Source organism: Neolamprologus multifasciatus, chromosome 7, assembly GCF_963576455.1.
Source record: "Neolamprologus multifasciatus chromosome 7, fNeoMul1.2, whole genome shotgun sequence".
NCBI lineage: Eukaryota > Metazoa > Chordata > Actinopteri > Cichliformes > Cichlidae > Neolamprologus > Neolamprologus multifasciatus.
In genome coordinates, this window is record NC_140445.1 from 21,980,003 (window position 1) to 22,007,577 (window position 27,575).

The following is a 27,575-nucleotide window of genomic DNA, read 5'->3' on the forward strand; positions in this document are numbered from 1 at the left end:
AATAAATGCATGAACTAGTTTTTCAGCGTCACTCTGAGACAGGATATTTCTAATTTTAGCGATGTTGCGCAAATGGAAGAACGCAGTCTTACATATTTGTTTAATATGTGCGTTGAAGGACATATCCTGGTCAAAAATGACTCCAAGGTTCCTCACAGTGTTACTGGAGGCCAAGGTAATGCCATCCAGAGTAAGAATCTGGTTAGATACCATATTTCTAAGCTTTTCAGCGCCGAGTACAATGACCTCAGTTTTATCTGAGTTAAGAAGCAGAAGGTTAGTGGCCATCCAAGTCTTTATGTCTTTAAGACATTCCTGCAGTTTAACTAATTGGTGTGTGTTATCTGGCTTCATGGACAGATAGAGCTGGGTGTCATCTGCATAGCAGTGAAAATGTATGCTATGTCTTCACATCATCAATAAGCACAAATGACCCTGTTCCACTGGCAGCCATACAGGCCTATTCTACAGCTCTGCCTCCACCACGTTTGACAGATATTTTATGTTCATCAGATCATGAGCTGTTTCTCTCACTCTCCATGCTTTTCTGTCCTATTGTTCTGGTACAAGATAATCTTGGTTTCAATATTCTGTTTCATCAGAACTGAGAAGCGTCTTTTTGGGCCTTCCTGTTCATGAATATAACCAATGATTTGTATGTTTTTATACATTCTCTGTATTGCCATTTATAAAGGTGTTTCTTGATTGTAGACTTTCATAATGCTACCTTTACTTCTCAAGGGTGTTTGTGACATGATTAGATGTTGTCAAGGGGTTTTTTTCCTCAACCAAGGAAAGTAATTATGATCATCGATTTCAGCTGATTTCACGTCACCAAAAGGTCTTCCGGGCCCTTGTGTTGCTGAGCTGACCAGTGCAATCCTTCTTTTATAAATGCACCAGACTGATCTGGCCACTCCTAAAGTTTTTCTCTGATTTCGGGCTAATGATCACCTCCTTCATTTTCAATGAAAGAATAATGGAGAAAGAGTTACTTTTCAGCCTCTGAAAGTGGGGGACTAAGTATAAATAATTATGTAAAATGGTTAATGCAGTACTTCTGTTAAACCCCTAAAATTACAGCTGCATTTCAATCACATATTGAATAAAATTACCCGTGCTGGTATACAGTGGCAAAATGAAAATTGTGTTATTGTCCAAAAACGTATTAACCCAAATCTAAATATATGTGTCACAGAAGTATGAGACTTTTCAAAAAAGCATGTCCATTTTACTTTATGGTCTTTATTTATGCTTAATAAAGACCATAAAATGTGATGTTCTTCAGCAATGCACTTGAAGCACCAACTAAGTTTGTGTCTCATAACTTCCAGCTGTGTGTACTTGAGTGTTAACTAGATTTTACTTGTACAACATTTTAGGTAAGAAATAAAGTGCCCTTTATCCTGCCACATTATTCTGACAGCTTAAAACACTGATAGGGTTGATTGCCTGTATTATGGCCTAATTGTCAGTGTTACTACTTTTGTCTTCATCAACCACCATTACCTGCATCTAAGTATATGTAAATGAAGTAATCAGCTAATCAGTTACAGTGACAAAAAAGGTTAAAATCCTGTCTTTTAATAATAGCAGAGAGAAACTGAAAAATTATGCACGCTCCCATTCAACTAAAATACATTAAAAAAAAAAAACACTACTGCAGACATTTTATCTGCTTGTTTCATAAATGTTTATTGCACTCAGATTCTTAACAATACAAACAGGAATTGGACGACACAGATGTCTACAATGTGCTCAACACACTGTAAAATTCATAGCCTTCAACAACAGAATTTAAAAGTCACTGGTTTTTGGTTCATTGACACAATGCAATATAACAACCTAGTAGAATTACTGAATAAATATGCAAGGAAATAACCTTTCTTCAAAAACATAACAATAATATTAAGATGAGACAATGTGAGATAATTTGATGTTTACCACACTGACACAAGGACACTTGATTTTTCTGGCATTTTATGCATTTTTGTGTTACTTTAAACAGCTTGAATATGTCCAGTAATTACATTTCATTGATCTCTTTAATGTACAGCACTAAAAGAATTTATGGTAAGGGTGACATGCAGACGAGAGAGTCTTTAATCAATCAGTGCTAAGGTAACGCATAGCCCAAAAATAAATACATCACCCAAAATGTAACAGCACAAATATATGAGTGTGATAGACTAGATAGGATACTTCAGTTCAACTTTCTTCTCCTCTTTGTTTATGTAGCAATATTAAAAACATGTATTGGTTATTACACAGTTTGATTCTCATGCTGCTTAATAGGGCTCCAGTGCAGAGTTAAGGTCAGCTTTGTGAAATAAAATATTTTTAAGGCTAAAACAGAGTGAGTCTGCAGTCTGCCCTGTCCCACCTGCCAATCATTGTCTTCAAAAAAACAAAAAAATACTTTTTTTTTTGTTTATTTATCCTAAAAGCATCAGCTTTCTCACACCACCATTAAATTCAGAAATTAAATCAATTTAAATGGTGTACCAATAAATTACAAATTGATGGGAGACCAGAATGGAGACGCTGTGCATGAAATAGCAAAATATTACATATGGCTGTTGTCCTATCTACCAACAACTGAGAACTCCGGTTGCAAGCTATCTAATATTGAACGAAAACCTGGAGAATACAAAGCAACAGTTTCACAAACTCAGGTGTGGGGTAGGATGCTGGAGTTTTCAATCATCATTATCCTTGCAGTGCTACTCCAATTGCTCCTGCTAGCTATGATTCCTACAAAGATTTTGAAACCAGTAGGCAAGCATTAGGAAACAATGCCATGGAGCATGTCAGGTTTGAACAAAGTTTGTAAACATTTGTATTTTTAGAAATCTGTCTTGTCTGTGACATGAGTGTTGCAGCGGTTTAGTGTTAGCGATGGTAGTATCGTATATATCCTTTAGACGTGACTGCATTTGATGCAGCTGTAGGTACTTTTTTTAGGGAACAGAACTCAGGGGTATACTACAAAGGAAGTTCAACATAGCCAGGCTTTCTTTATATTAGCTGGCATGACAAAACATTAAACCCCAGTTGGAGATAATGGGTATCACAATGGCGGTTATCAACTTTCTGTTAAGAAAGGTTTTCTGATTCAGGCTCCGAGCACACTCAAACACAAAACGGGGTGTTTCACGTATTATATGACTCTGCTTCTGCATAAAACGATCCCCGCGAGTGCCACCTCCAGTCAGAGACGTTAATAGGTGAAAAACAATCTGATGATTTAATGCACGCAATGATTAAACCTGGCTTGATAATTTATTTGTTTTTATGTTGCCGTTAATTTCTAATGCAAGGTCTGCATATTAGAGCTCTGAAAGTTTAAACCAGATACATTTAAACATTAAATGCTGCTGTCACATAGCCTACTAAAGCACATAGAGAACTTTCTTTTGTTTATTGCCGGCTCAAAGTGAAATTCATTTTACTGATTGAATACGTATTCTTGGTGACAAATGGTCTGATCGATTTTCCATTTTGTGTTCTAGCAGCTCCAGCAATGTAAAAGCAGACTTAGCAGCAGATAAGAATCATGCATAAAAACATCTATACGTTTTCTGCATCACCAACCGAATGCATGCAAATACGATGCAGTTTGTGCTGTTGGAATTTTACAGCATTCAGTGGTTTCAGTGAGGTACGGCTTAACAGGTTGCATATATGAAACATATTACTCCAGCAAAGAATCTGTACAGTACTTAACACATGGTATAAATTAAAGAATCAGTGAGAACATGGCGCTTCAAGCTGATGTTGAACTGAAACTAAACATAAATCGCTCCTGACAAGGTTATGTGTTTAGCATAGGTTACCACAGTGATTAAGCCAGGTAAAAAAGTCACCTTTGTGACACTGAAAACTCTGACTTTAAGCTTCAACACAGCTTGCTAAGCCATTACTCTCACTTCTGAGTACACCCTCAGAGCTTTTCACTTTTAAACACTTTCCAAACTACAAAGGTCATCCTACCCCTTAGAACATTTCTGCTTTGTTCATTATGGGAACAGCTCTGTGTAAGAAAAAAAAAAAAAGCTATTGTGTTTTTCATCCTACTAGACTAAAACTACCAGGTGAAGCAAAAACCAAACAAAGGAAAACAAAGAGCTAAAACAGAGGTAAAATCTATGAGTGAGATAAACAGCTGGAATATCATCTGAAACAGATTACAGAATTTTATGCTACATCTGTCTGTTTTTCAGTGATATTGTGGTTAGGCCATGGCTGGAAAGTCACTGGAAGAAAATTACAAAAAAAAAATGTACAAATGTGAAATGTACAGAGAGAAATGTATGCAGCTCAGGCTGTGAATTTTAGTGACAGTTGCTTAAATGTCACTAAAGCCTAACGACTGCTCCAGAATGTTCCCAACTGGTGTCTCGTGTTTGGGCACGATGTATATAAGATTGACAGACAGAACTTTAATACCGCAACAAAAAACAATAATGTGCTCTCAATGCCCCACAGAAAAAATGATAATGTGGTCAACCGAATAAAAAGCGCTTTTGATTGTATTAACAAGGCTACCATTAAATGAACTTTAACTTTGTAGTAATGTTCTGTTTTTCACCTTTACAGTCCTACATAACAGGTTTCCTAAAACATGAATTAAAAAGAAACAAATTCCATTAATATCCCTATTACGGTTTAATAGTTCCACCACAGCACATAATATTGGAGTTTGGACTCTTTTCAGTCCACACCTTAATGTTTTAAATTTAATGTTCCCTGAATGTTACTGAATGCAATTTAATGAATGCTGGTACTTGGTTATGCTATGAGCTAACTGTGCAGTAAACATTAAAGCTGCCAGCTGCATTCAGCGACATCAATGTTAGTGTGTGCTACTTAAACCTAACACAAGAAAACAGTGATATATCGATAAAGTGCTTCACAGGCTCAAAGCCTTATGCTTTATTTAATGTAAATACATGTTTAGCGAAGGCCAGGCTGATTGGTGAGTACAGCAGCCAATAAAATGGGAAGGAAGAAAAGAAATCAGTTGCATCTTAGGCTTATTCCAAAGAGATAGCATGCCAGTGTGTTTAATCTTAAAAGTTTGCATGATCAGATGCACTAGACCAATATAAGGCCCAGTGGCCAGAATAAGCCCACCAAAAAGTCCAATCTGGCCCACTGGATGGCTTTGGAAATTGTCAAGGAGGTCATAAATTTTAAACTTAACTATATTTTCACAAGTTTTACAGCTTTTCCTACTGACCTCCTCAGTGATCGTTTATACTTCACCAAAGTAAATAAACACCAGTAAACCATTAAATGAGAGAAAGCTCCTGTTTTTTCACCATCTACTGTTTGTACAGTCGGTTCAGCATTTAAAAAAAAAAAAAAAAAAAAGACATTCTGTCAATTAATGACAATAAATTTAGTTTGATAATTTTTTATGTACTTTTACACATTACTTCTTACAATTTAAGCCCAAAGCAACATTTCTATATCGTGTAGAAAAACTGATTTATTCTTGAAATTGCACTTGTTTCTTTATATTGAAATATCTCAGGGACTAAATGTGTGATTAACCACTATCAGAAAGGGGAGTTTCACCAGTCTGGCCCACTTAAGATCAAAGTGGGCTGTACGTGTATGTGGCCCACAATGTAAAATGAGTTTGACATCCCTGCATTATAAGAACCGGATTCAACTTGAGATACTCAAGATAAAACCCAGTAGACTATAACCTGAACCTGAATTGAATTGACTGAACTACTGATTTAATAACCCAAATGAGAGTGAGAACTGACTGGACTGCGGCTAAATTAAAGATTGCTAAATAAGAGTAGGTTTCTTCCTTTTCCAAACTTCTGTACTTTGTTGTTCTTCTAAGAAGTAGAGGAATGCCTCCTCTGAATGTATGTGTAGACTTTAACACAGTGGTCCCAACAGTCCAGCACTAGCAGCTGTCCTTTCTGGGTAGTGGCCACTCCCACAGGACAGGTCAGCCCTTCCTGGATTAAAATATTGTATCCACCTTCTTTTGGAAACTGGAGGATTTCTTTCCTGCCACTGTCTGTAACCAGCAAATCTCCATTGGAATCCACACACATGCCAGTGATACAGCGGAAGTCTTCCGTCTCCGAGAAGAAATGGCTGAGCTGTTTGCCAAGCTGGCCATCAGTACCCACCGAACCGATGGAAAAGCCACCCTCCAGGTGGGGCTCATTCTGGCTTTTCTCAAAGTTCAGGGCCAAGCCCTGGGTAAAATAAACCGTTCCAGCTGCATCACATGTCACAAACTTTGGCCGTACAGCAGAGCAAAGTCTGTTGTAGCTGACCACACCTACGTTGCGGTCTACCGCTATACACCACAGCTTGCCACCTTCGACATCTGACACCACAAACTGGCCTGATGGCATGGCAGTAATACCCCAGGGTTTAATCAGTTGGTTCTTGTGGCAGGCCACACAGTGTCCATCCATGGTGTAAACTTTAACTGAGTTATCGTAGTTGTCAGTGACACCAATCAAGCCTTGTGCAGTCACTGCAATAGATAAGGGGATGAGGTTAGGCAAATCAGCCCCCAGGAAGCTCAGGACAAAGTTGTCAATGCTACTAGCGCTGCGCCGAATTTCACGTTGGAAGCCTTTGCGATTAAAAATTTGGATACGGAAGTTCCCACGATCAGCCACCAGTACCTCACCTTGAGGCGTCACACAGATGCTGACAGGCAGATTGAAACTCCCAGGTAGAGTTCCCTTAGAGCCCATCTTCTTCACAAACTGGCAGACTGGCGGCCCTGAACTTGCCCGCGCTGCTCCAGGTGATCCTCCTCCTGCATCCATAGACTTTGATTTAAAGCTGCTTGGCGAACCACATACTGCCTCCTCCACAGCTGCAATCATGTCAATGTCTCGGTAAAGATCCACTGGAGCCACCACTTCACCTCCTGTAGCTCCCGCCCCTTCTACATCACTTTCAAGCGCAATTTCTAACCCACTCTCCTCATCATCTGTATTGATGGTGCAAGTTCTTGTGGTCAGCTGGCCCACTTCTAGAGGTTTAGACTGCTCTGTTCTGATCAGCTCTGGCTGTTGCAGTTGAAAGGTTGTGGGTAAACTGCTCCTCAGATCCAGTTCCTCATCATCACTGTCTCCGCCATCGTCTTTTAGCAGGGCAATGTCACTTTGTCTTGCTCGCATTGTCAGATAATCACAGCGTGACACCACTTTGACCTCTGCAATGTTAAGAAGATATGTCTGCTCCTCCAGGACCTGCGCGTTGAGCTTTTCTACTTCTGCCATGGAAGTCCTGAATGTCCTTCGAGACCTGCTGAGCTCCTCTTGAAGACGTAGCTCAGCTGTAGTGTAGTCCTGCTGTATCGTTCGGTACTTTAGTCTCAAGGACTTGGAAATGTTTTCAATTACTGTCTTTTTTTTCTGAATTTCTCCTATAACATCACGGAGAGCCTCCAGTTTACAACCCAGGTCCTTACGACGCTGTTCTGCAGCCACCCTTATCGGCTGGACTGAATGTCCTTCATGCAGGTGGCCGTCTCCTTTGCAGAGCTCACAGAGAACCGAGGCACAATCGTGGCAGTACTGTCGCGGCAGGCGATTGCAGCAGGATTTGCACATTAGGGCAGCGGCAGCAGCACTGCAGGACATAGTGCAATCAAGAATCTTGAGCACAGTGAGATTGTCAGCCAACTGGGAGATGCTGCTCATACGGGAGACCTTGCTACAAAAGGGGCAGCGGACACCATTGATAGTATTGGCCAACAGCTTCTCCAGACACTGCCGGCACACTGTGTGACCACACTGCAGGAGCTTGGGTCGCATTTGTTCCTGGTTGTAGGTTTCCAGGCAGATAGGGCATTCGAGAACCTCCCTCATTAGATCTGGGTCAAGAGCAGCTGCCATTGTGGTCCTCACCTTAAATGGAAGAAATGAAAAGTTCTGTAACATTGTGCCACACTGTGTAACACTGAAGCAGACGAAACTAACAGATATTCAAAAAATAAACACAGGATGCAGCCACGCTTATTTGCCAGGTCAAGTTTAAGTTAGATTCTAGATAACAGAGCAGATTAGATCAACACTAGAAAGTGCATTTTCTGAAGAAACTGCAGTGCGAATGCTTGAATCTGAATGTATGCACTGAAATGAATTAATTGCTGAATTTTAAGTTAAAAAGTTTGAATGAGATAAAAAGAAACAGAATTTAATCTGAAAACAAAAGTGCTGAAGTGCAAAAAGCTGACGTTTACACAGACAAAGGAGGTGGAAAATAGCTGAAAATGTTTTAAATGTAAATTAGAAAAACCTAAGAAATGAGAAAAGAAATTTTAGAGTCAGAAAACATCTGAATGAATATTAAAAGTTCATATTCTTTGAATCACTGAATGACTAAAATGTGATCCCTCCACTTGGATCCACACAGTTTTAAAAGGTTTACATCTCTGAGCTTTGAAAGACACGGTGTTGCAGAACGATGACGACGTTTTGAGGGTAAAATGATGGCTGTAGAGCAAACACTGTGGACACAGCAGCAGTTGAAAGAAGTGTTTAAGATGAATCTTGGCAGAGTGAGAGAGAGCTCATTAAGCAGGCAGGTGTGAGCCTGGTTGCTATAGTGACTGCACCCAATGGCTCCATACACGCACACAGACATGCGCCTCACATTTGCTGCTTAAAATGAACAGAAAAGTCAGGCCGAAACAAATCGTTCCCAAATGAAAAGTACACGTCGTATTGACAAAATTCTTTCACAAAATTCTTTCACCGTGAGCGGCAGCAATGTCTAGTCTACTGAATTCTCAGTTTTCATGCCTGTGGAGTTTATTATATGGACGTGGTGACAGTATAAAGACAGCCCGTACTTTTCAAACGAACCTTCTGAGCCATTTTAACATTAGAGTCAATGGAAGAGTTGGAGGGAGGAGGCTGTGCATCGGTGACATTTATGAAAGAACCATAACACCTAGTACAATAGTAAACACATTGGATGAAAGAGGACAGCGATGGCTACGTTTTGAGGGTAAAATCATAGAAATCATCAAATCATAAATCATATGAAATCACAGCAGCAGTTTTTAAAAAAGATTTTAAGATTAATTTTTTCGCTCCTCTCACTCTAGCAGTTGAGCTGTCTCACTCTAGCCCCAACATTCCGTCCCATACACACCCATTATAAACTCTGAAACGGGTGAAAAAACATCATGAATCTTAAACTGGAACTGAAGAAAAAGTATAATAGATATTGAAAAGATAAATACAAGTTGAATAGTTGAATGTCTTGTCTTTGTTTTAAAGTTTGAATGGTGGCTCTATGTCAATGTATGTGGAAGTAGTAAGATTTGAAAAATGAGTAAGTTGAATGAGGATTTGAAGGGTCTCCCCATTGAAATACATGGGAAATTTTTGTTGAAAAAAGTTGAATAATTTTAAAAATATAAATGTTAAAAATAAAAAAAAGCAGTCATGTCCAAAAGAAGAGGAATCTAACGGTGTTTGAATGTTTTTTCTAAGTTGAATGGTTTTGAAGGAGATGGATGCCAAAAAACGTACGGAATATATAAAATAGAATAATAATAAAGATTTGAATAACAATACTGTGAGCATTCACACTAATTAACGGTTAGATAGACACAGTTCAATGACGTGGAGCTACTGAAAACCGACATATGGTGAGTGATGGCGTGTATCAGCAAGCTAAGAGATACACCGTGTCATGCTAATGAGAACCGGGAGTACTAGATTAAATCCTACACCAACATAATGCTAACTTGTTGTTTTACAGCAGGTTGACACTGCAGTCCAGACTTGCAAAGGAAAAGTAAATCGCAGGCCTCACCACAATACGACAAATGCCCTTAGCCCTGCACATAAACAGTAGTGTTATTCACCGACAGTACTGACTTTGAAGGGCGTGCATTCAAACGTAAGAAAGGCGACTCGTCGTAAGAGTCTCTCGAGGCATTTCTGCTTTTAAACATTACCTTCACTTCACTGTTTTGCTGGTTAAAAGTGCAGCGCTGTTGCGGGGCGTTCTGTATCTTTCTGCTATGCAGCTGCTAGTAAAGACTGCAGTGCTGACGACATCACGCACACAAAACCGGGATGTTACGCAATACGCACAGAGGCGAGCCCTACGGTTGTTTTGATTGGCTGCCATTTAGTAAACGAAGAGCGCAGTTTTTCAGGATTACTGGAGCTCGCCACCTAGCGAGTTGGATGACCTCAGAAATTCCCAAAAGAAATACAACTCCATACCAAATGTTTTTAAATACAAAATTCTATCGATTTGGTTAGATTGGTATATGCAGTGAATAAACACAGAGGCAAAAAGCAAGAGTAAGCATTGCATGTTTAGATGTGCTATAAATGCAGTTAGTTGGATTCATATGTGTTCTTCTCCCAGCAACTTGTTAATTCACCAGTAAAATGTCCTGATGCATTCTCAATCATCCAGGAAAGTAAATTTCCAAAAGTTGATTCTGTTCATCTGGACGTAGCGTTTTGTGGGAGAAACGTTTTGTCACTCATCCAAGTGACTTCTTTAGTCTCAGCTGACTGCAGGTTTCCCCAATCTTATAAACAGTACATTTGCATAATGACTGAAACCAGCCCACTGAAGGAACAATGGGCTGGGAGGTCAGTTCCTTAATCTTAATTATGCAAATTCTCATGACCATTGATCAACAACCACTGACCAAAACCCACTGATCAAAGACCAATGATCAATGGCCATGAGTACCATTCACAGAGAGTTGGGGAATGGCTGCATCACAGCATTGTAAGATGGTGACAGATGCACCCTTAGGCCCCCCTCCTCGATTCAGAGATGGTCTTTCCCTTTTCACGTAAATGGCCTCCTTGACTCCGCGCTGGACGTAGTGTTTCTCCCATAAAACCCTACGTCCAGATGAACAGAATCAACTTTTGGAGATCAACAGTAAAATGCAATAAACACAATAAAATTATTGCAATGTCATTTTAGCAGAATATCCTTCTCCATTAAAGCTACCCCCTTTTAAGTTAGATAACTGGTTAACTTGTAACCAAGTAACCAAACTTGTAGCTGAGAAAACTATTCTCCCATAGCATACCTGAAGCAGTGTTCACAAGCTTTGTTTTTAAAAGAAGGCAGTAATTACACAGAGTGACCACTAGATGTCAGAATAGGTCTACTTAGAATGTTCACACGATACAGATATCAGCAACAAAATTAAAACCACTGACAGGTGAAGTGAATACCACTGGTAATCCAGTTACAGCACAATGTTCTGCCAGGAAACCTTGGGTCCCGGCAATCATGTGGATTACTCTGACACGTGCCACCATTGTTGCAGACAAAACACAACCCTTGTCTGCATGGCGACAGCACCTCCCTTTGCTTTAACAGCACTGGCTTCCTCCGAAGGTCATGTCCCACCTATTCTGCAGAAACGCCGACCAGCTAAGGCAACATGAGTCTGTATTTTTAACCTGGTCTGCAAACTCTCCTGATATCAGTCAAACATCAATGGGATATGCAGGAACAAGCCTGGAGGAGGCCCCACCCACAACCCATAGGACCCACCAGATTAGCTGGCAGTGTCTGGTGCTAGACATCACACCACACTGCTGAAAACTCCCATGTCCCCAGTGGGTGAGAGCTGTTGTGTCAGCTGCAGAGTTGCAACACTGAGCTCGTGGCTTTAATGTTGGAGCTGATGATGTAATTTACTTTAACAGGACTATCTAAAAATAGCCCACTTTAAGATATATCCTAAGATATTTAATATTTCTTTTAGCCTACTATCATCAGAGGCGTAATTGTTGTGCTGCACTTTTTTCACTATATTAGTTAAAAGAAATGTATATAATTCACAAGATCTATACTTAAAGCAAGGACCTGTTAAAATCACTAGTTAGTATGGGCCTGTTACAGTTGTCTTACTAAAGCAATAACATCATCCGCCCATAGTGAGTGTATCTGTATCTAATTGCCTTAGAAAGATACCTGACTCTATTGCTGTTGTTGCGTGGGCAACATCACTCTGGCCAAAGGGGATGGGTCCCTGTTGACTTAATTATGATGCAACCAGTCTACAAAGAGATTTTAATTAACAAAGACAGATCAAGATTAATAGCAAGTAACCTCACCACATTTATCTCTTTACAGTGTTTTGGTGACAGGCAAGTATTGCACAAGCATCACATCTATTCCACACAGTAAAGAGCTGTCACAGCTAAAGAGGCAACAAGCTGGGTCACTCCTTAAACTGCGAATTTGGTGTAATTTCTCTAAATGTGTGTGGAGTGTACTTTATACACCACAAATAAGCAGGCTCACAGACACAGGTGCACAATGCTTAGGTGATATGGGATTTATTGTGGGAGCTGGTTGACAACATTGCTTTTCATTGTCTGTGCTTCCTTGTGAAGTGAGTGTAATTGGGCTCATGGGCCTCCCATTGAGCCTGTTTGCATTGTGTTTCAAATGAAGTTACCACCCACCTTTAAAGTGTCATCTAGCTGGACACAGGGAATAACTCACAAAGACACACAAAGTTTTCTTTGACACACAGACTTACAGAACAAGTCATAGCTACCTGACATGAAATACAGCTTAGATTTAATAACTAAACTTTGAGCACAGATGGTTATTTTAGAGACACTTTTTAATATTATCCTGGAAGAATCCACTCTGGTATATTTGTCTAAACCCAGTATTCTTTTTGGATATGATACTTAATTGTTGCAACAACTTTGTTGTCAAATTTTTACTTACTTACCTCAATTTTTAATTGAAACGATCATGGAAATGCCACATAAATGTAATGCAAATTAGAATAGTTCGAAAATGTTTCTTTTGTATTTGCAGATAAATATTTCACATTTTTTTTATAAGATGCCGGCTATTTTCTTTTATGCATTGCATGCTGTACATTTGTTATTTGATGCTTGCAGTTTTCTTTTCTGCAAAGCTAATTCTTAATAAGCCTTTTAAAAGAGCATGTCTAAATGGCCTAACTGAACATGCAATGAAGAGGAAGAGCAAACTTAAACTGTCTACACTTTCAGTAAGCGTGACTATAGAGTAGGATTTTGCTGTTTTTGTACATGTGTAGAGGCTGATGTTGTAATTTACACTGATAAAACGGATTTGTTTTCAGTAATATACGTCTCATTGTGCATATTTCTCATTGTGTTTTCTCCATAGTTTGTTGCACAGCGAGACAGTGCATTATATTTAACTGTTATATCATGAAAGAAGCTTTGGTGCACTCTTATTTATTGTTTTAGAAAAAATATATTATCGCTTAGTTGGAAAACTCGCATTTCTTTGGAAAGTAAACGGAAAGAAAAGCACATCTGCCACATCAGCGCAGATGGCAGATGTGCTCCACTGAAACATGTGGCTTGCTGTGTCCTCCAAATCAATCACTCAACCCCCGATTAGCAATCTCTCTCCTCCCCTGTTTCTTTCACTTCCTCTTCTTTCCATGTGGTGTGTTATTTTCCTGCTTAAGGAGGAAATGATGAAAAAGAATCTCCCCAAACTCCAGTGAGGACATCAAAAAGTGGTAATTGACACTTATGAGAAGAAACCAGGCACATCCCCTCCCTCCTTCTTTTATCCCCTAGCCATTCCTCTTTTGTCTATGACAGCTGATGGTCGTAAGGGATTAGGTTTTTTGTTTTTTTTTCTTTCAAGTAAATCCAGATGGTGATATTCTATGCAACTAATCTTCTTTTTCTCCAAGCAAGGTTAAATTATTTTTACAGAGTTAAGAAAAGGGGGATTGTCTTTATAATTATAAAAGCGTACATGTAAAAAAAGAAAGAATCTGACACTATGGCATCAATCATTTAAAGTAAATCAATATTGCACTTAATTGTTTATCTCATTCCTTTGACTAATGCCCCATATAACACCCCTTTCTCCCCCCAAAACCCCTCCAGAGGCAACAGAGCAGGGTATTGGTGGAGGCGGGCGTCGTGAGCTGAAGTCACTTCCCTTCATCAGCTACCTGTCGGCGCTGCAGAAGAGCCAGCTTTTATCTGATGACATGGTGAATGGCGTGGAGATCCGCTGCGAAGAAAAGGGCAGCTGTCCAGCTGGCTGCCACCTATGCCATCACCAGGCCATGATGGGCGGAGTATCGGGAAGAGGCCGCACTGGTAACGGCAGGACTGGTGAACAGCCTTCCCCCATCCCTGTTCTGCTGGAAGTCAGCCGCGTCGTGCCCCTTTACAGCTTGGTCCAAGACAACGTCACCAAAGAGGTGAGAAAGCAGCGTGGGAGCTCTGTGTCTGTGTGCCAGCTTACGTGCACATGCATGTGTGCAAAGGGAAAAGGGACAGATGAGAATGTGAACTGTCAACCTAATTAAGAGGTGTGATGCTACTCAAAGCAAAAGCAATCCACATACAGGAATAAACTTTCACCACTTTATTTAAACATCAGATGTTTTTGTTTTTTTAATGAAATGCCTAATTTTATCATTAATACCGCAATTCTTTTTATTTTCCCAAGTTTGCAAGATTTAATCTGCTAACATTTATACATATTGTTTAAATATGAATATGATTATCCCATATATATATATATATATATATATATATATATATATATATACAGATAGATTGACAGACAGACAGATAGATATGCACATCTATCTATCTATCTATCTATCTATCTATCTATCTATCTATCTATATACAGATAGATAGACAGACAGACAGACAGACAGATAGATATGCACATCTGTCTTCACATCTTTACACTGCTGGTGGTTTGTGCTGACAAGCTGGCAGCTAAATACTGCACCACTGGGCATTCAGTTAATGGTGATGTAATCAAACTTTCTAACTGTACATATTTGTTGTTGTCTGAAGCGTTTAACTGATGCAGTTATAAGAATTCAACTCTAGGTGGCATTGGTTGGTTGACTTTGACCGCTGGAAACGAATACTGTAATACAGAGGGACTAAAAAGGATGACATCATGGTTTTCTCTTGTGGGGAAGTCGATGTGTATATGTGTGAGATATGCGCGCCCGTGTCTAAACAAGTATATACAGCTGAATGTAATATCAGCTTAATTGCCACGTGCTGCACTATGATTCATCCCATTTGAGATGTCTTTGGATCTTTTTGCAGAGAAAGTTCATCATATCACATTTCCTTTCCATAAGCAAATTTACTAATGGGGTCTGGCTAAATATTTGACCATATTTCCTCTGTTTGGTCATTCAGCACTTTTTTCTTTTTGATACCTAAGTTTTGACAGCTTTGTCTTCTCAGTGTGAGTAAACAAGATTTCAGGTAACGTCCACTTAAGACATGTGCATGCATATATACGGAGGAGTTTAGCTTAGTTTAGCTTTACCCTTATCAATCATTCAGCAATCAAATGTATTTGTGTGTGTGTGTGTATATATATATGTGAACCTATGATCGCACATACACGACATAGCTTCCTGTACGTGCCTCCCATAACAAGTACCACAGCCCCAAAGAAAAGAAGGCACAATCAATAGTAGACGGCCCATAGTGGGCTTCATCAATACCTAAACGTGAGGAAGAGTAAAATGCCTCTCTTCCAAACACCTTGCTATCCATCCATCCTTTTCTCTTCCCCTACCCACTAGTGGTCTTCTGGGGGTTTAGAGAGTGAGATGTATGAGAAGGAGGAGGAGGAGGAGAAGGGCTAGACTGCAGTGGATCGCTCAGCCCTTCTGAGGTAGCTTGAGGCAGGATTATTAGCTTCTTATTGATGTCATCGACCTCTTGGGAGGGAGGGGAGTCCATCACTGCTCCTCTTTTCTTTGCTTTCTCTAATTCTCTCAGCCACAGCTGCTTCTAGTCAGAATGGCACATACCTACATTGCATTAGAGACAAGCGACAACCTGCCTCGCTACACACGCAACCACCCTCTCGCTCTGTCGCTCTCTTCCTTTATGTGTGTCCGTCTCACATGCGCAATTTTGCTTGAGACTGTCTTTCTACTTGGCTGAGTCTATCAGGAAAGACAGCTGCCATGTTGCAAAAGCTTTCTCAGAGATGAAGTACTTTTTTCCCCCTTTAGCCCATAGAAGCAATCAAAATAGAAGCTTTGTTATCTAGTTTATGATTAGGTGGACCGAGATCATATCTATATGTGTCGACCACTTACTCTTTTTTTGCCTCCTTTTGTTCCTCCTTTCCGAGGTCCTGGCATGTGTCAGTAACCTCCCCCCCAGTTGCCTGATTGTTTGACAGGACGCATCACGTCCATTTCACTACTGATTCATGTGACGCCAGAAGGGGATTTGGTCACAATGTGAAGTCAACCTTTCCCTGTAAAGACTGTACCAGAACTTTTTTTTTTACAGTCAACTGAAACTAAACAAAAAAGAAACCTAAAGTGAAAATTGAAAATAGGCTTTTGAAACAGATAAAAGCTAAGCGAACTGATACTGGATGGTTATAAAACCTCAAAATAAAGTAACAATATACAAGAAATGTCTTTATTTTTAGTCTTTTTAGTCCACAGTGTGGGGGTTTTTGGGGTTTGTTTGTTTTTTTGGTACTCAATGAAAGTTTATTGCAACATCTTCAATAGTGGCAATTTACCTTTTTAAAAAGTGATCCTTTCAAATGCTGAATAACACAAAGATGTAATTCTGTGTATCCATGTCGTTTGAGTCCGAACAAGATTTCAGTCCCAGAGCTTGTGGGTTTTTTGATTGCTTATTCATTCTTCATTTGCACTTTTAGGTGGATTTATAGATGATAATGATTATTTTTCGAAGTGTAGACTTGAGGTTTCCTCCGTCTTTGTTTTGGTCCTAAATGCCTCTCATGTTGCTCTGTTCTCTGGCAGGGCGTCTGTTAGATCGAGTCTTGACTTGAATTCAACTGGAACCAGTCTTGGAATTGCACTGGTGGTCTTGCTTACTGGGCAGATGCATGTATGAAAATAAATACATGCATATGCAGATTACCACAGACTTTTTTAGTCCCACAGAAGAAAAAAACCAAGGTAAAAAAAAATAAAATATAATAAGCATATTGCTTGCCAGTAGTTTTGTGTTGCTATGACTGAATTACGGCAAACCTTTTGAACAAATTGGTTGTGAGTCTAATGGGTCAGAATGCTCTATATCTTGGAGAATTGTTGCTGTCATGCTCTGACCATTATCCAGTACTGCAGCCCCTCGCAGGGGTGTGTCTCCAATATTTTCCGAAGAGTAGATGAGAGACGACAGGTTTAAAATGAAAATGGCAACACCATTAACCAAGAGAGTATAGTAGGCACTGCATGGGGAGCAAGTAACAAACAATACCGATAGTTCTTATTTGAGATAGAGCACCTTGTAACGCGTAGCGCAAAGTTCAATTATACAATTAGAAGTAACTGGACAGATCGCATCATGTCAAACAAAACTGTTACAATAAATATTTAATGGAGTATCATGTCACCTTTAGGACAGTTGTTGTGGACTCTAATAAACCTTTACTGTCACCTTTAGCGAGTGGAATTTAGTTCAACTGATAAAATGCCTGACTTTGCTAAAGATAGTGCTTTTAATTCACTGACCTGTTGAATTATGAAATATGATGTGATGTGTTTTGATGAATTTGGCTGAAACTCATACAGTGCTCACGCCGTCGCGCCTAAAAGCGAGGAAATAATCAGTAAACAGCAGTGTGCCAGTTCCATCCGCAGCCACGGATGCCCAACATATAACAGAACCACTGTGTTTGACAGATGAGGTGGTGGTCAGTAAAGGATTTTTATGTTTGTGTGTGGTTTCATCACTCAATAGAAATTTATCCCAGATCTGCACACATTTCCTTTTTTTAATGCTTTTATTAAGTGCACTACTGCCATTGTGGGGTTTCTGTCACCCTGAATCCTCAGAAGGTATGTTCATGAAGTCTTCTCTTTTCATCTTTGGCAAAGAAACATGTGCACCTACTTCCTGGAGGACATTATTAACTGACTCCCCTTTCAGGCCACAGAGTTTATTTGGTTTGTAGAACAACAACACTTCCTGAATACTGCTGCAAATTTATGTTATAAACTAACTTTCTAGATTCCAGAATCATAAATCTAATTAAAATTTAATTTAGTTTAATTCGATTCAATTCAATTTAAGGGGGGGGGGGGGGCAAAGAGAGGGAGGGAAACAGAGAGAGATGAAAAAAGGCAAAGACTAAAGCAACAATAACAAAGAAGGAAGGCGAACGCTCCTGTAGGGTAGATAATTAAACAATTTTCTATAAAACCTGCATGGTGAGTGCATACTATTTACATCCTCATCCACAAACATCCATTAATTACATCAGCAGCAGTACAGACTTGTTCTTTATGCTTCAGCCAAAACAGTTTGACCTCACAGACACAAACCTTTCTTTCCAATAACAAAGCCCCAAAAAGTGCATTAGTGTTCATACAACTTACAGAATGAATGCTTAAAAGTAGCAGAGATAATTACCTCAGTAAAGGATATGGTTTGTTTTATCGTTATTATTGTTATAATTGTTTTCTTAGCTGTTTTTAATTGCCTAATGCTATCTTGTAACAGAAAATACAATAACACACTAACCATAACTTTACTTTGCTGGAAAGGTCAAATTAGCTCAGAACATCTTCAGGCAGAACTGGGACACCAAAAAACCCAAACCTTCCTAATATTTGAGAGTTTTCAAACACACTATCAACCTCTGTTTGAACCAACCTTTGAGCTGCCCCCACTGTCCCATTTCCTGGAAGGTTCCTAGAAGCAGCCCATTGGTTCCCTTGTTAACACCATTAGCCTTGAATGATGGAAAGGGCCAGATAAATGCATGTGTGCATGCACGCACACGCACACAAAGAACATCATTATGGTGGGCTGTGTGTGTGTGCTCTGTCTTACACTCTTTACCACCACTGGTGATTATTTTATAAATCAATACTCTGGGCCAGCTGGCCAGTGTTTTTGTGTATTAGCCTCTGGATACAGACAGTAATATGGTCAGCATAGACTAGACAAACAGATTAATACATTAAAGACGTCACTATGGCGTTGCTTGCTTACTTGTAAGTCACGACAGGCATCTAGAAAAGTGAAAGGTCTAAATTGTGTTTTGGTGCCAACGAGTCTGCAGGGTTTAAATGACGTCAAAGCTTGGAATTTGTGGCTTGAGTTTTTGCTGATGCTCAGTTGCCTGCTGTTCACTGCTCTTGTCTTACATTTGACGTGGGGAGTGATTGCATTTCAGCTTGATTCGTTCAGTGTTGATAAGGTTAGCAGAGACAAAGTTGTGCCGTGTTCGCGAACCGGTAAAACGGCGCGTTAGAGGCACTAGCAGGTTCCTAAAAGTGAATGTGTTTGAGGTGCACAAAGACTCTGTCCTCAGAGAGAGCCTTCTTTACGGAAACACCACCTTTTCTAATATGAAGCTTAATGGATAATGTTTGGTTCTTACAGAATGTGTATGGATCTGTGGAGTTCTGGGAAAGGCAGAATATGCAGTTAATCGATAAAGTGTAGAGTAGCCTCCTCTTGCCAACTGTGACTTATGTAGCAGCAGCACTGAACACACGTACACTCTGACCCAGGATTTTCATTGTGTTTGTTCACTTCATCACTGGATTTTTTTCCTGCATATTTATTTCTTTTCACTTTCACCTGCCGCATACGTTGTTGTCTTCATCACCACGAGCCACCGCACACATTCTATCGTAATTAAATGCTTTTTTTTCCTGCTGAACTTTAAATCCTCGTCTTTATTTTACCTCCTGCATCCCCACCCAACTCCCACCTCGTTCCCTAAACCAAAATTAGATTCCCTGTTTACCCAAAGGAGAATGGCTTGCATTACTCTTCAAACATAAACACAGTGGTAATCGCTTTGTCTGTTTTTCACATGTGCAGCCATGCAATCAAGCGCAGAAACCCATATGGGTTTTTTTTTCTTCTAGGAATCTGATGGTGGTACAGGCACTGCGGTTCTGTGGTCTTTCTCTCTTTTGCCCCTGGTATTGGAGATCGTTTCTCATATTTGCCTAGACTGTGTGCGTGCATAGATCTTGAGCCCGTGTTTTTTGTGTGTGTTGCATTTCACTGTTGCCTGCTTCCCATTGATTTGAGGTGGCAAGACTACTGCTGTTGTTGTTTTCTGGCAGCAGTTTACCACATGGGTTCATCCGGTGGGGGTGGGGGGGTGGCATAATAACCTTTTTGGTTTTCCAGTGGATTATAATATGGCTGTGGATTATAGTGCTTGCCTGCCCCCTATAATACCTAATTTAGAGCCCTAGTACTGTACTGGAGGATGTAATGATGAAGTGTGCACTGCAAAAGGATCCATTCCCTAGTAAAGTCAGGGAATGTGTTTCAGTGTTGGAAGTCCCCATTTTCACACCTTTGTTTGTGGATTTTTTTCACTGTCCTATTTTATTTCTCTCTTTCTTCGTTTCTTTCTTTCTCTAGCCTCACCCTCTTTATTTTCCTCACTCTTTCCTCTGCTGCTCATTTAGGTCATTTGTGCTCTCAAGGTACTTTGCCTCGAGTGGAAGAAGTCAGTTCCCATGAAAGTCTGTTGAGCCTTCTTTGAGGCTCACAATGCAATGTTATGGAAATGCTAACATCAGCTTCTGAGTGCATACCCTGACTCAATTTTGGCCAAGCTGTTTGCCTCTCTGGTCAGGCCTATGACCAAAATCAGCTCAAATGTCACTTCCACTAATCAACACACTGCAGAAAATCTTTGTTGGCGTTTCTCAAATGAAACGAAACAGTGAGCTGTTGAAATTAATCATGATCATGTTTGTTTTTCACTTTGTTTGTGTGCAGCATGTACTCAGTCGTCTTAGAGATGTGTGCGTAGTATCATCAGTTGCTCTGCTTTTGAATCAGTGTCATATGCCATGCGTTCGAACAATAAGGGGCCTCCTTCCTCCTTTTTGTTGGATACCTGGTACACAATGCTAATGTTTCTGCACGGCTTCAGTGCCCTTTTTTTGAGATCATGATCAAGCACGTCTCCAAAGTAGCCTGCATGAGGTAACACTTGTTGTGGAAGTTTTCCACTTAAATAAAGCCTGCAGACGAGCGGTGAGCGGTAGCTAACATTCTTTAATCAAAACACAAAAGAACAGAAAAACCAAGTTGGAGGAGAGCCTGCATGATCGCGGGGCAGACGGTCAGCAGAGTCTCTCTGAGTCTAGCATGGCTCTCAGTTAAATACTTTCTCCAGGAACAAAAGGCAGTACACAGCTGTTTCACACCTTAAGGTTCACACTCCCTTTCTACCTCCCAGAGTCCTCGAAGAGACAAAAGATTCTTCCTGTGGAGCTGTCTGCTTCCCCCAACTTCCTTACTAGACCCCCACCATCTGTCTTACTATATGAGTGTGAGACATGTTAAAATCCAGTGGCACCAAGGCATTATACAATAACATAATGTGATTAATACATAAGTAAAATAAATTCCTATACACACTACCAACCAGTTAGAGCACATAAATTACTGAGTGCTCATTGATCTGTAGTGTGACGGGAGTCGTAGTGATGGTGAACTCCCTTGAACTCACCCTCTAGCATGCCTGCTAGAGGAAAGCCCTGACATTATATTTTATTGCTTTGATGGTTATATTGGCATTTTGCTGCCTTTTAGAAGATGGCTGAGCTACAACCTTTTTTTTTTACTTTTTTCATCCACCTGTAAATGAAGTAGCACAAGGAGATGCCAGAAGATGATCTCATCTATTAATATCTCACTACCCGCTACCCTGGAATGGGAGGTGGCCAGTGTCACAGCTCTCACTCCTCTATCATAGAAGTCACAGTGCATCTATGATATCACAGTGTAAGCAGTGATAGTGTCACAGTGTTAATGCTAGTGTGATGTTCCTGCCTTCTGGTAATTGGGAACGGTGGGTATGAAAAGGTCACTCTCTTTTTGACTCTGTGTGTGTGTGTGTGTGTGTGTGTGTGTGTGTGTGCGCCCCTCTGCTGTTACATCTTTATGAGACTTACATTGAGTTCTGAACAATTTTGCAACATGAGGGCATTTTGACCAGTCCTTACTCCGTCAAATGTAAGACTATATTTTTACTGGCTGTCTCCTGGAGTTCATTTCAGGGAACTGTCAAAGGTAAATGAAAAATTGACTGACATAAGATGTATGTCTGTGTGTGCTGTAATGTGGAGGAAACCAGTGGAGAAAACTGGTGGGGTGGGTGGGAGGTGAGGAGGGGGGATGGGATAAGCATAGCTGGACAGTAAGCCCTTGTTCCAAAAGATAATTGCATTTTTCTCACCTGTTACCCTTTACAGGCCTTAAAGAGCGCCACAATGAGCTCATACTGGTGTGCTGGAAAGGGCGATGTCATCGATAACTGGTGTCGCTGTGACCTGAGTGCCTTCAGCAAAGATGGCCTGCCTAACTGCAGTCCCCTCAGGCAGCCGATGTAAGTGTGAGGTGACACCATGACACTTTGGAATCCATGCACATACACAAGAGAGGTTTTATGGATGCATGCACCAGTGCACTGCAGGGACACTTATACGCACATGGATATGCGCACACATACACACTTACCTGTCTCTCTCGACTCCAGGGGCACTTGAGAAAGCTGTAGACATAAGCACAGTCCCTGAAGTTCTAATAACTGTCAGTCGGCCCTTACACTTCCCTGACAAGAACATGCTCTCATTCAGGGTGTCCTAATAATACCCCTGAGCCTTTTGTGAGTCATCCGCCCAAGCGATTGTTGCCTTAAAAAATCTTTAAAAAGAAACAGTTGAAAGGGCAAGACTTCAGATGATAAATTATCTAAAGTCATAAATAAATCATAACTAAATGAACACAAAATGAACAAACTGGATTTATTTTATTTTTGATTTGCATAATTAAAGCAGTAAATTGTATTATGGAACACATCATTAATGCATTCGAAAGAATTATCCTTATTATAGTTTGGTTGACACAGAGGATTATAAAGTCCAAGTCCAAGAAACTGACAACATAGGATCATATTTCCCTACCCTCCCAATGCATGGATACCCAAAGGATGGAAGAACAGCAGCAGGAGCAAAAACAGAATAGGTGCGAGTGATAACAGATATTGCAATCATTAAGCCAAGCATAGGCCCCCAATAAACCATCTACCTATACAATGTGTACCTCACCTATAAGAGCTAGCATAGGTTCCAACCCCCTCTGCATCCCTGAACTTGATAAGTGTTTAAGAAAATGTGTGTATGAATACAAGAAAAACACAGAATGAAAAGAGGCCCTGGGGGTGGGGGTAGGTTGCAAAGCAGCTTGCACTTGCACAATTGTAAGTATCCTAAAGCACCGAAAGTAGTTTTCCCTAAATTAGAAGTTTTTATAAATACATTTTTCAGAGTTTTAGCTTGAATGAATTGCTGACAGTTTGCCTTGTTTTAAAGTTTTTCTTCCATGTTTTTAGGGCCATGTGCTGCATGCATATGCCTCTTGACTGGCTAAGCCAGTTTATACATTCATTGAGCGTTTCTAGCTTATGTGTATAAATGGCATGCAGGTAACTGACTGGTCCTTCTCTTTGTGACTTTTTAAAGTTTTACTGGACTATTTAAATAGCAAAATAATCAGTTCCATCCTTTATTATCAGCTATTTCTTTTGTAATGATTGTGCAGGGAAAACTCTGTGAGCTTTGGCAGTTCAGTACCATTCCTGTGGATTCAAATGTTACAATATATGCTGACCCTTAACTTTTAAGCCAAGAAGCAAAAGCCTTTAAAGCAATAGATAGCAAGTGATATTGAAATCAGACTCTAGTTTATTTTGCACAGATGTTATAGAAGTACTCTGAGATGCATAAACCTTTTGCCTGTTTTCTTAGTATTTTGTTTATGAATTGTGGTTGTTGACTTACTTGATGCCACAAACAGAGTTTTGGTTTCTGTAACTCTACGACCTGACAAAAAAAAAGCCCAAGAGTCACTGCAGCTGCCAAAATCTCCAACTGGATAGTGGTAGACACATTAAGAACCTGAAATAAGTATTATTATTGTGTGTGAGGATAAAACTGAGCATCAAAACAGCTAACCTCTTTCATGGCATTGTCACAGACACAGCTGGAGAGCAGACAAAAATTGAAATGTTGTTCTTTTATCTCTTTTGAGGGATTAAAGGGGGGAAAACTACACATGGAAAGCTGCTGGAGCACATGTGGCTTTGGAATGCTGTTTTGTTCCAAGTCTCTGTTTGCTATTCTGTTGTCAGATGACATATAGCTGGAGGTGGTGCACTCTCTAGTCCAACACAATAACAACAACACGTGGGATTCCCACTTATCCATTTGAGATTTATGGCCATGCTTTCAGCATAAAGCATACGCTGATGCAGTCCTATGTGAAACTCCAGATGAGGATGCCAAATAGTTGTGGGAGCATTTTATCTCATCGTTCATATATGTCTTGGGGGGGGGGGGTTGTGTGTTTTTTTTTTTTTTTTCAATCTTTCTTGTATTCTCTGTATTGTTTAGTTTACGCCTATCCCCTTACCTGGAGCCCTCAAGCACAATGGTCGCCCTGGAGTGGATGGATGTGGAGCCTCTGATTGGCTGCAAAGTTTCTGACTACATCATCCAGCACAAACGAGTGGAGGATCCCTCAGAGGCAGAGATCTACACAGGTAGAGAAGCTTAAATTGGCTAAAAGCATCTTTTTAATTAAGCTTACTTATTGTTGGTCTTTGTTCCACATATATTCATAGCAACATATAAAAGTACAAATAGTTACATTCACAAACACAAAAGCTGAGAATAATAAATGTTTATACTATTGATTCTATAATAAATAAAGTATCTGTTATGCATTGAGTTAGAAACCTAACCTTTATGTTAGGAGATCTGAGATGGGATTGGGCTTGCAGGAAAAGCAATTACCCACATCAGGTGATGTACTGCTGGAACACTGATGAGCCATGCTTTAGGTCAAGCTGGAGTGAGAGACTACTTTTTTGCAGAATGGTGATGAAGCGATGTCGGAAAGGAAGATGAGAGATTTCACTGACAGATACAAGAATAAAGATGTTTAATGAGTTGATTAGAAGACTCAAATAAGAAGAATTAAACTTACATTTGCAGTGAATGAGTTTAAAGCATTTGTCTGGATACAGAACAGGCGTGGGAGTTCAGACTGAGGATGGGAGAAGATGACGTAGGACAATTTATCAGGGACGTAAATGGTACTGACCGCTGCACTGTGGGGATAGGGGAATGGTCATGGTAGTGACGGGAGGTGGGGTGAGTCAGGGAAAAGGGCAAGATTTAATAATATTGGAGAAATGAGATGGTCTGGCTTTAGACACTGGGATGCACGGACAGGCCATCCATCATCTGGGGGAGGAGCTAATGAAGCGTGGGCACCAGAGAAAGAGAGGGCACAGATAGCTAGACAGAGGCATGCTGGCAGAGGTGAGGTACGGAGGGGCAGATGGTGTGGGTGACTCACTTTGCTATGTGCCAGTCACCACTCTAATTCATGTTATAACAGAGAACAATACAGATTGAAATCATTGTCTTCATCTTTTGTCTTTTTAACTTTATTCTGTGTGTTTTTTTTTCTTTCTGAACTTTCTTTAAGTATAAACCCAAATAGGAGTTTGGTGACAAGCAGTGCACTTACATGCTCCATATGTTTACTTAATATATATGACACTTCTAATGACCCACTTTTGCCTTTGTATGCCAAAACAGTGGATTTAAAATAAATCAGTGGTGTGATCAGGGTTTAACAAAAGTATCCCATCAACTTTTTAGAACTTACATTGAATGTACTATTGGAAAATGATTAAAAAGCAGCCAAATGAGACTCATTCTCTTATTATTATTATTATTATTAAGCAAATGAATGATATGTAGTGATTTCCAAGCATTCAGTTCGCATTTGGTAGCTTTTCACTACAACTCTTAATAAAGACGTGTCAATCCAAGTGAAGGAGACCATCATTAGGCTGAAAAAAACCTGTCAGAGAACTTTAGGAGTGGCCAAATCAACAGCCTAGTACATCCAATGTGCTGGCTGGCTCTGCAGCGTGACCACAGCAGACAGCTATTGGATCATTGCATAATTCTTTCGTTGGTTAAGAAAAACATCTTCACAACTTTAGCAAAGTCAAGAAAACCCTCAAGAAGACATCAATGTCAAAGTCTACAATCGAGAAATGAAATAAATACAGAGGGTTTACGACAATGTACAAATCGCAGATTATACTAAAAAGCAGAAAGACTAGATTTGACTTTTCTAACTGAGCCTGCCAAGTTCAAGGAGGAAAAAAGTGTATATTTAAAAAATGTTAAAACAATCTTTGGACATATGAAATCAAGATTAACTTGTTACAAAATGACGGGAAAGAAAAGTATGGAAAATAAAGAGAAACAGCTCATTAGCTGAAGCATATCACATTATCTGTCAAACATGATGCAGGCACTGTTATGGCATGGGCATGTATAGCAGACGGTGGAACCAAGCCACTGGATTTTAATAATGACGTGATTGCTGATAGAAGTAGCAGGATGAATTTTGAAGTGTAGAGAGATATAATCTCTGCTCAGATTCAGCCCCGTTCTGCAAAACTGATCAGACGGCGCAAATGGATAGCGTCCCAAAGCGTACTGCTAAAGCAGGCCAAGAGTTTCTCAATGCAAAGTTTGGTGATATTCTTCATTGCTTAAGTCAGTCAACTGATCTCAACCCAATAGAGCAAGTTTTGCAGTAGAAAAGCTCTGGAATCCTCTCAAAACAGGAGATGCAGCATTCGATGATTTCCAGGGGTTCAAGACTACCTGCTGTTACTGACTGCAAATGATTTATTTAAAATGATGTTAGGCCAATTACACGTGGAGCCTCTAAATTTGACGGACTGTATAGCTGTACTTCCTAAACAGTTAAAGCAATTCCAAATTAAGCAAAGTCAATTCCCTTAAATTAAAGCTAAAATCCAACACTTCAATCACACCGTGATTAATTTGATTTAAAACCCACTGTGATGGTGTACAGAGGCAAAATTACAAAATTGGTTTCATTGTGCAAATAGTTATGGACCTAACTGTAAAGGCTGCCTCTCAAAATCAAGAGATACAGTTCTCTGAGCTCAACAAATAAAGGAGCATGTTTTTCAAGAACTGCCGTTTTCTCACACTTATGTATTTTGAAGTTATTGGACTTACAGCTAGTTTTTTTTTTTTTTTATTTAAGAAGAATTTCAGAAGCATTTACTGGGAAACAAATTGTGAAACCAAAAGCTGAAATTAAAAAAACGTCCAGCTGAGCACTATACAATACTCACCTTGTGTATAAAAAGTGTGATATGTTTTAAAGCCGAGCCATTCCTCAGTGCTATATTTTTTTCTCAGCTCCTGCCTTTCACAGGCAAATGCACATAGGCAGATTTCCTTATGGCAGCTGCCACTAAGGCCAGCTTTCGTTGGCCAAGCAGCAGTTTGGGGGATAAACCTTTTGCTTGAGGGCATCTTGGTGGTTTTCTGGAAACAAGTGTTTCTGCTTCATTTTCCCCGTTCACATTTTCCGAGACTGTGTGACGATATGAACCACTGAGCTCGTAGTCAAGCTTCTCCA

The 27,575-nt window shown here is 39.9% G+C and overlaps 2 protein-coding genes across 3 annotated transcripts in view; one reads left to right on the top strand and one right to left on the bottom strand.

The window, feature by feature from the left end:
• astn2 (astrotactin 2) overlaps positions 1-27,575 on the top strand; it is a 291,315-nt gene that overhangs the window by 219,580 nt on the left and 44,160 nt on the right. For both annotated transcript variants that reach the window (XM_085168613.1, XM_085168612.1), the window contains exons 17-19: positions 13,926-14,248; positions 22,280-22,413; positions 24,479-24,627. In XM_085168613.1, the coding sequence (XP_085024739.1) occupies positions 13,926-14,248; positions 22,280-22,413; positions 24,479-24,627 (606 nt within the window). The remainder of the gene's footprint in view (positions 1-13,925; positions 14,249-22,279; positions 22,414-24,478; positions 24,628-27,575) is intronic.
• On the bottom strand, positions 1,670-10,106 carry trim32 (tripartite motif containing 32). Its single transcript, XM_085168614.1, has 2 exons — positions 9,974-10,106; positions 1,670-7,907 (listed from the first exon to the last, which is right to left on the bottom strand). Exon 2 carries the CDS (start codon positions 7,893-7,895, stop codon positions 5,859-5,861), a length of 2,037 nt encoding a protein of 678 aa, XP_085024740.1. The 5' UTR covers positions 7,896-7,907; positions 9,974-10,106; the 3' UTR covers positions 1,670-5,858.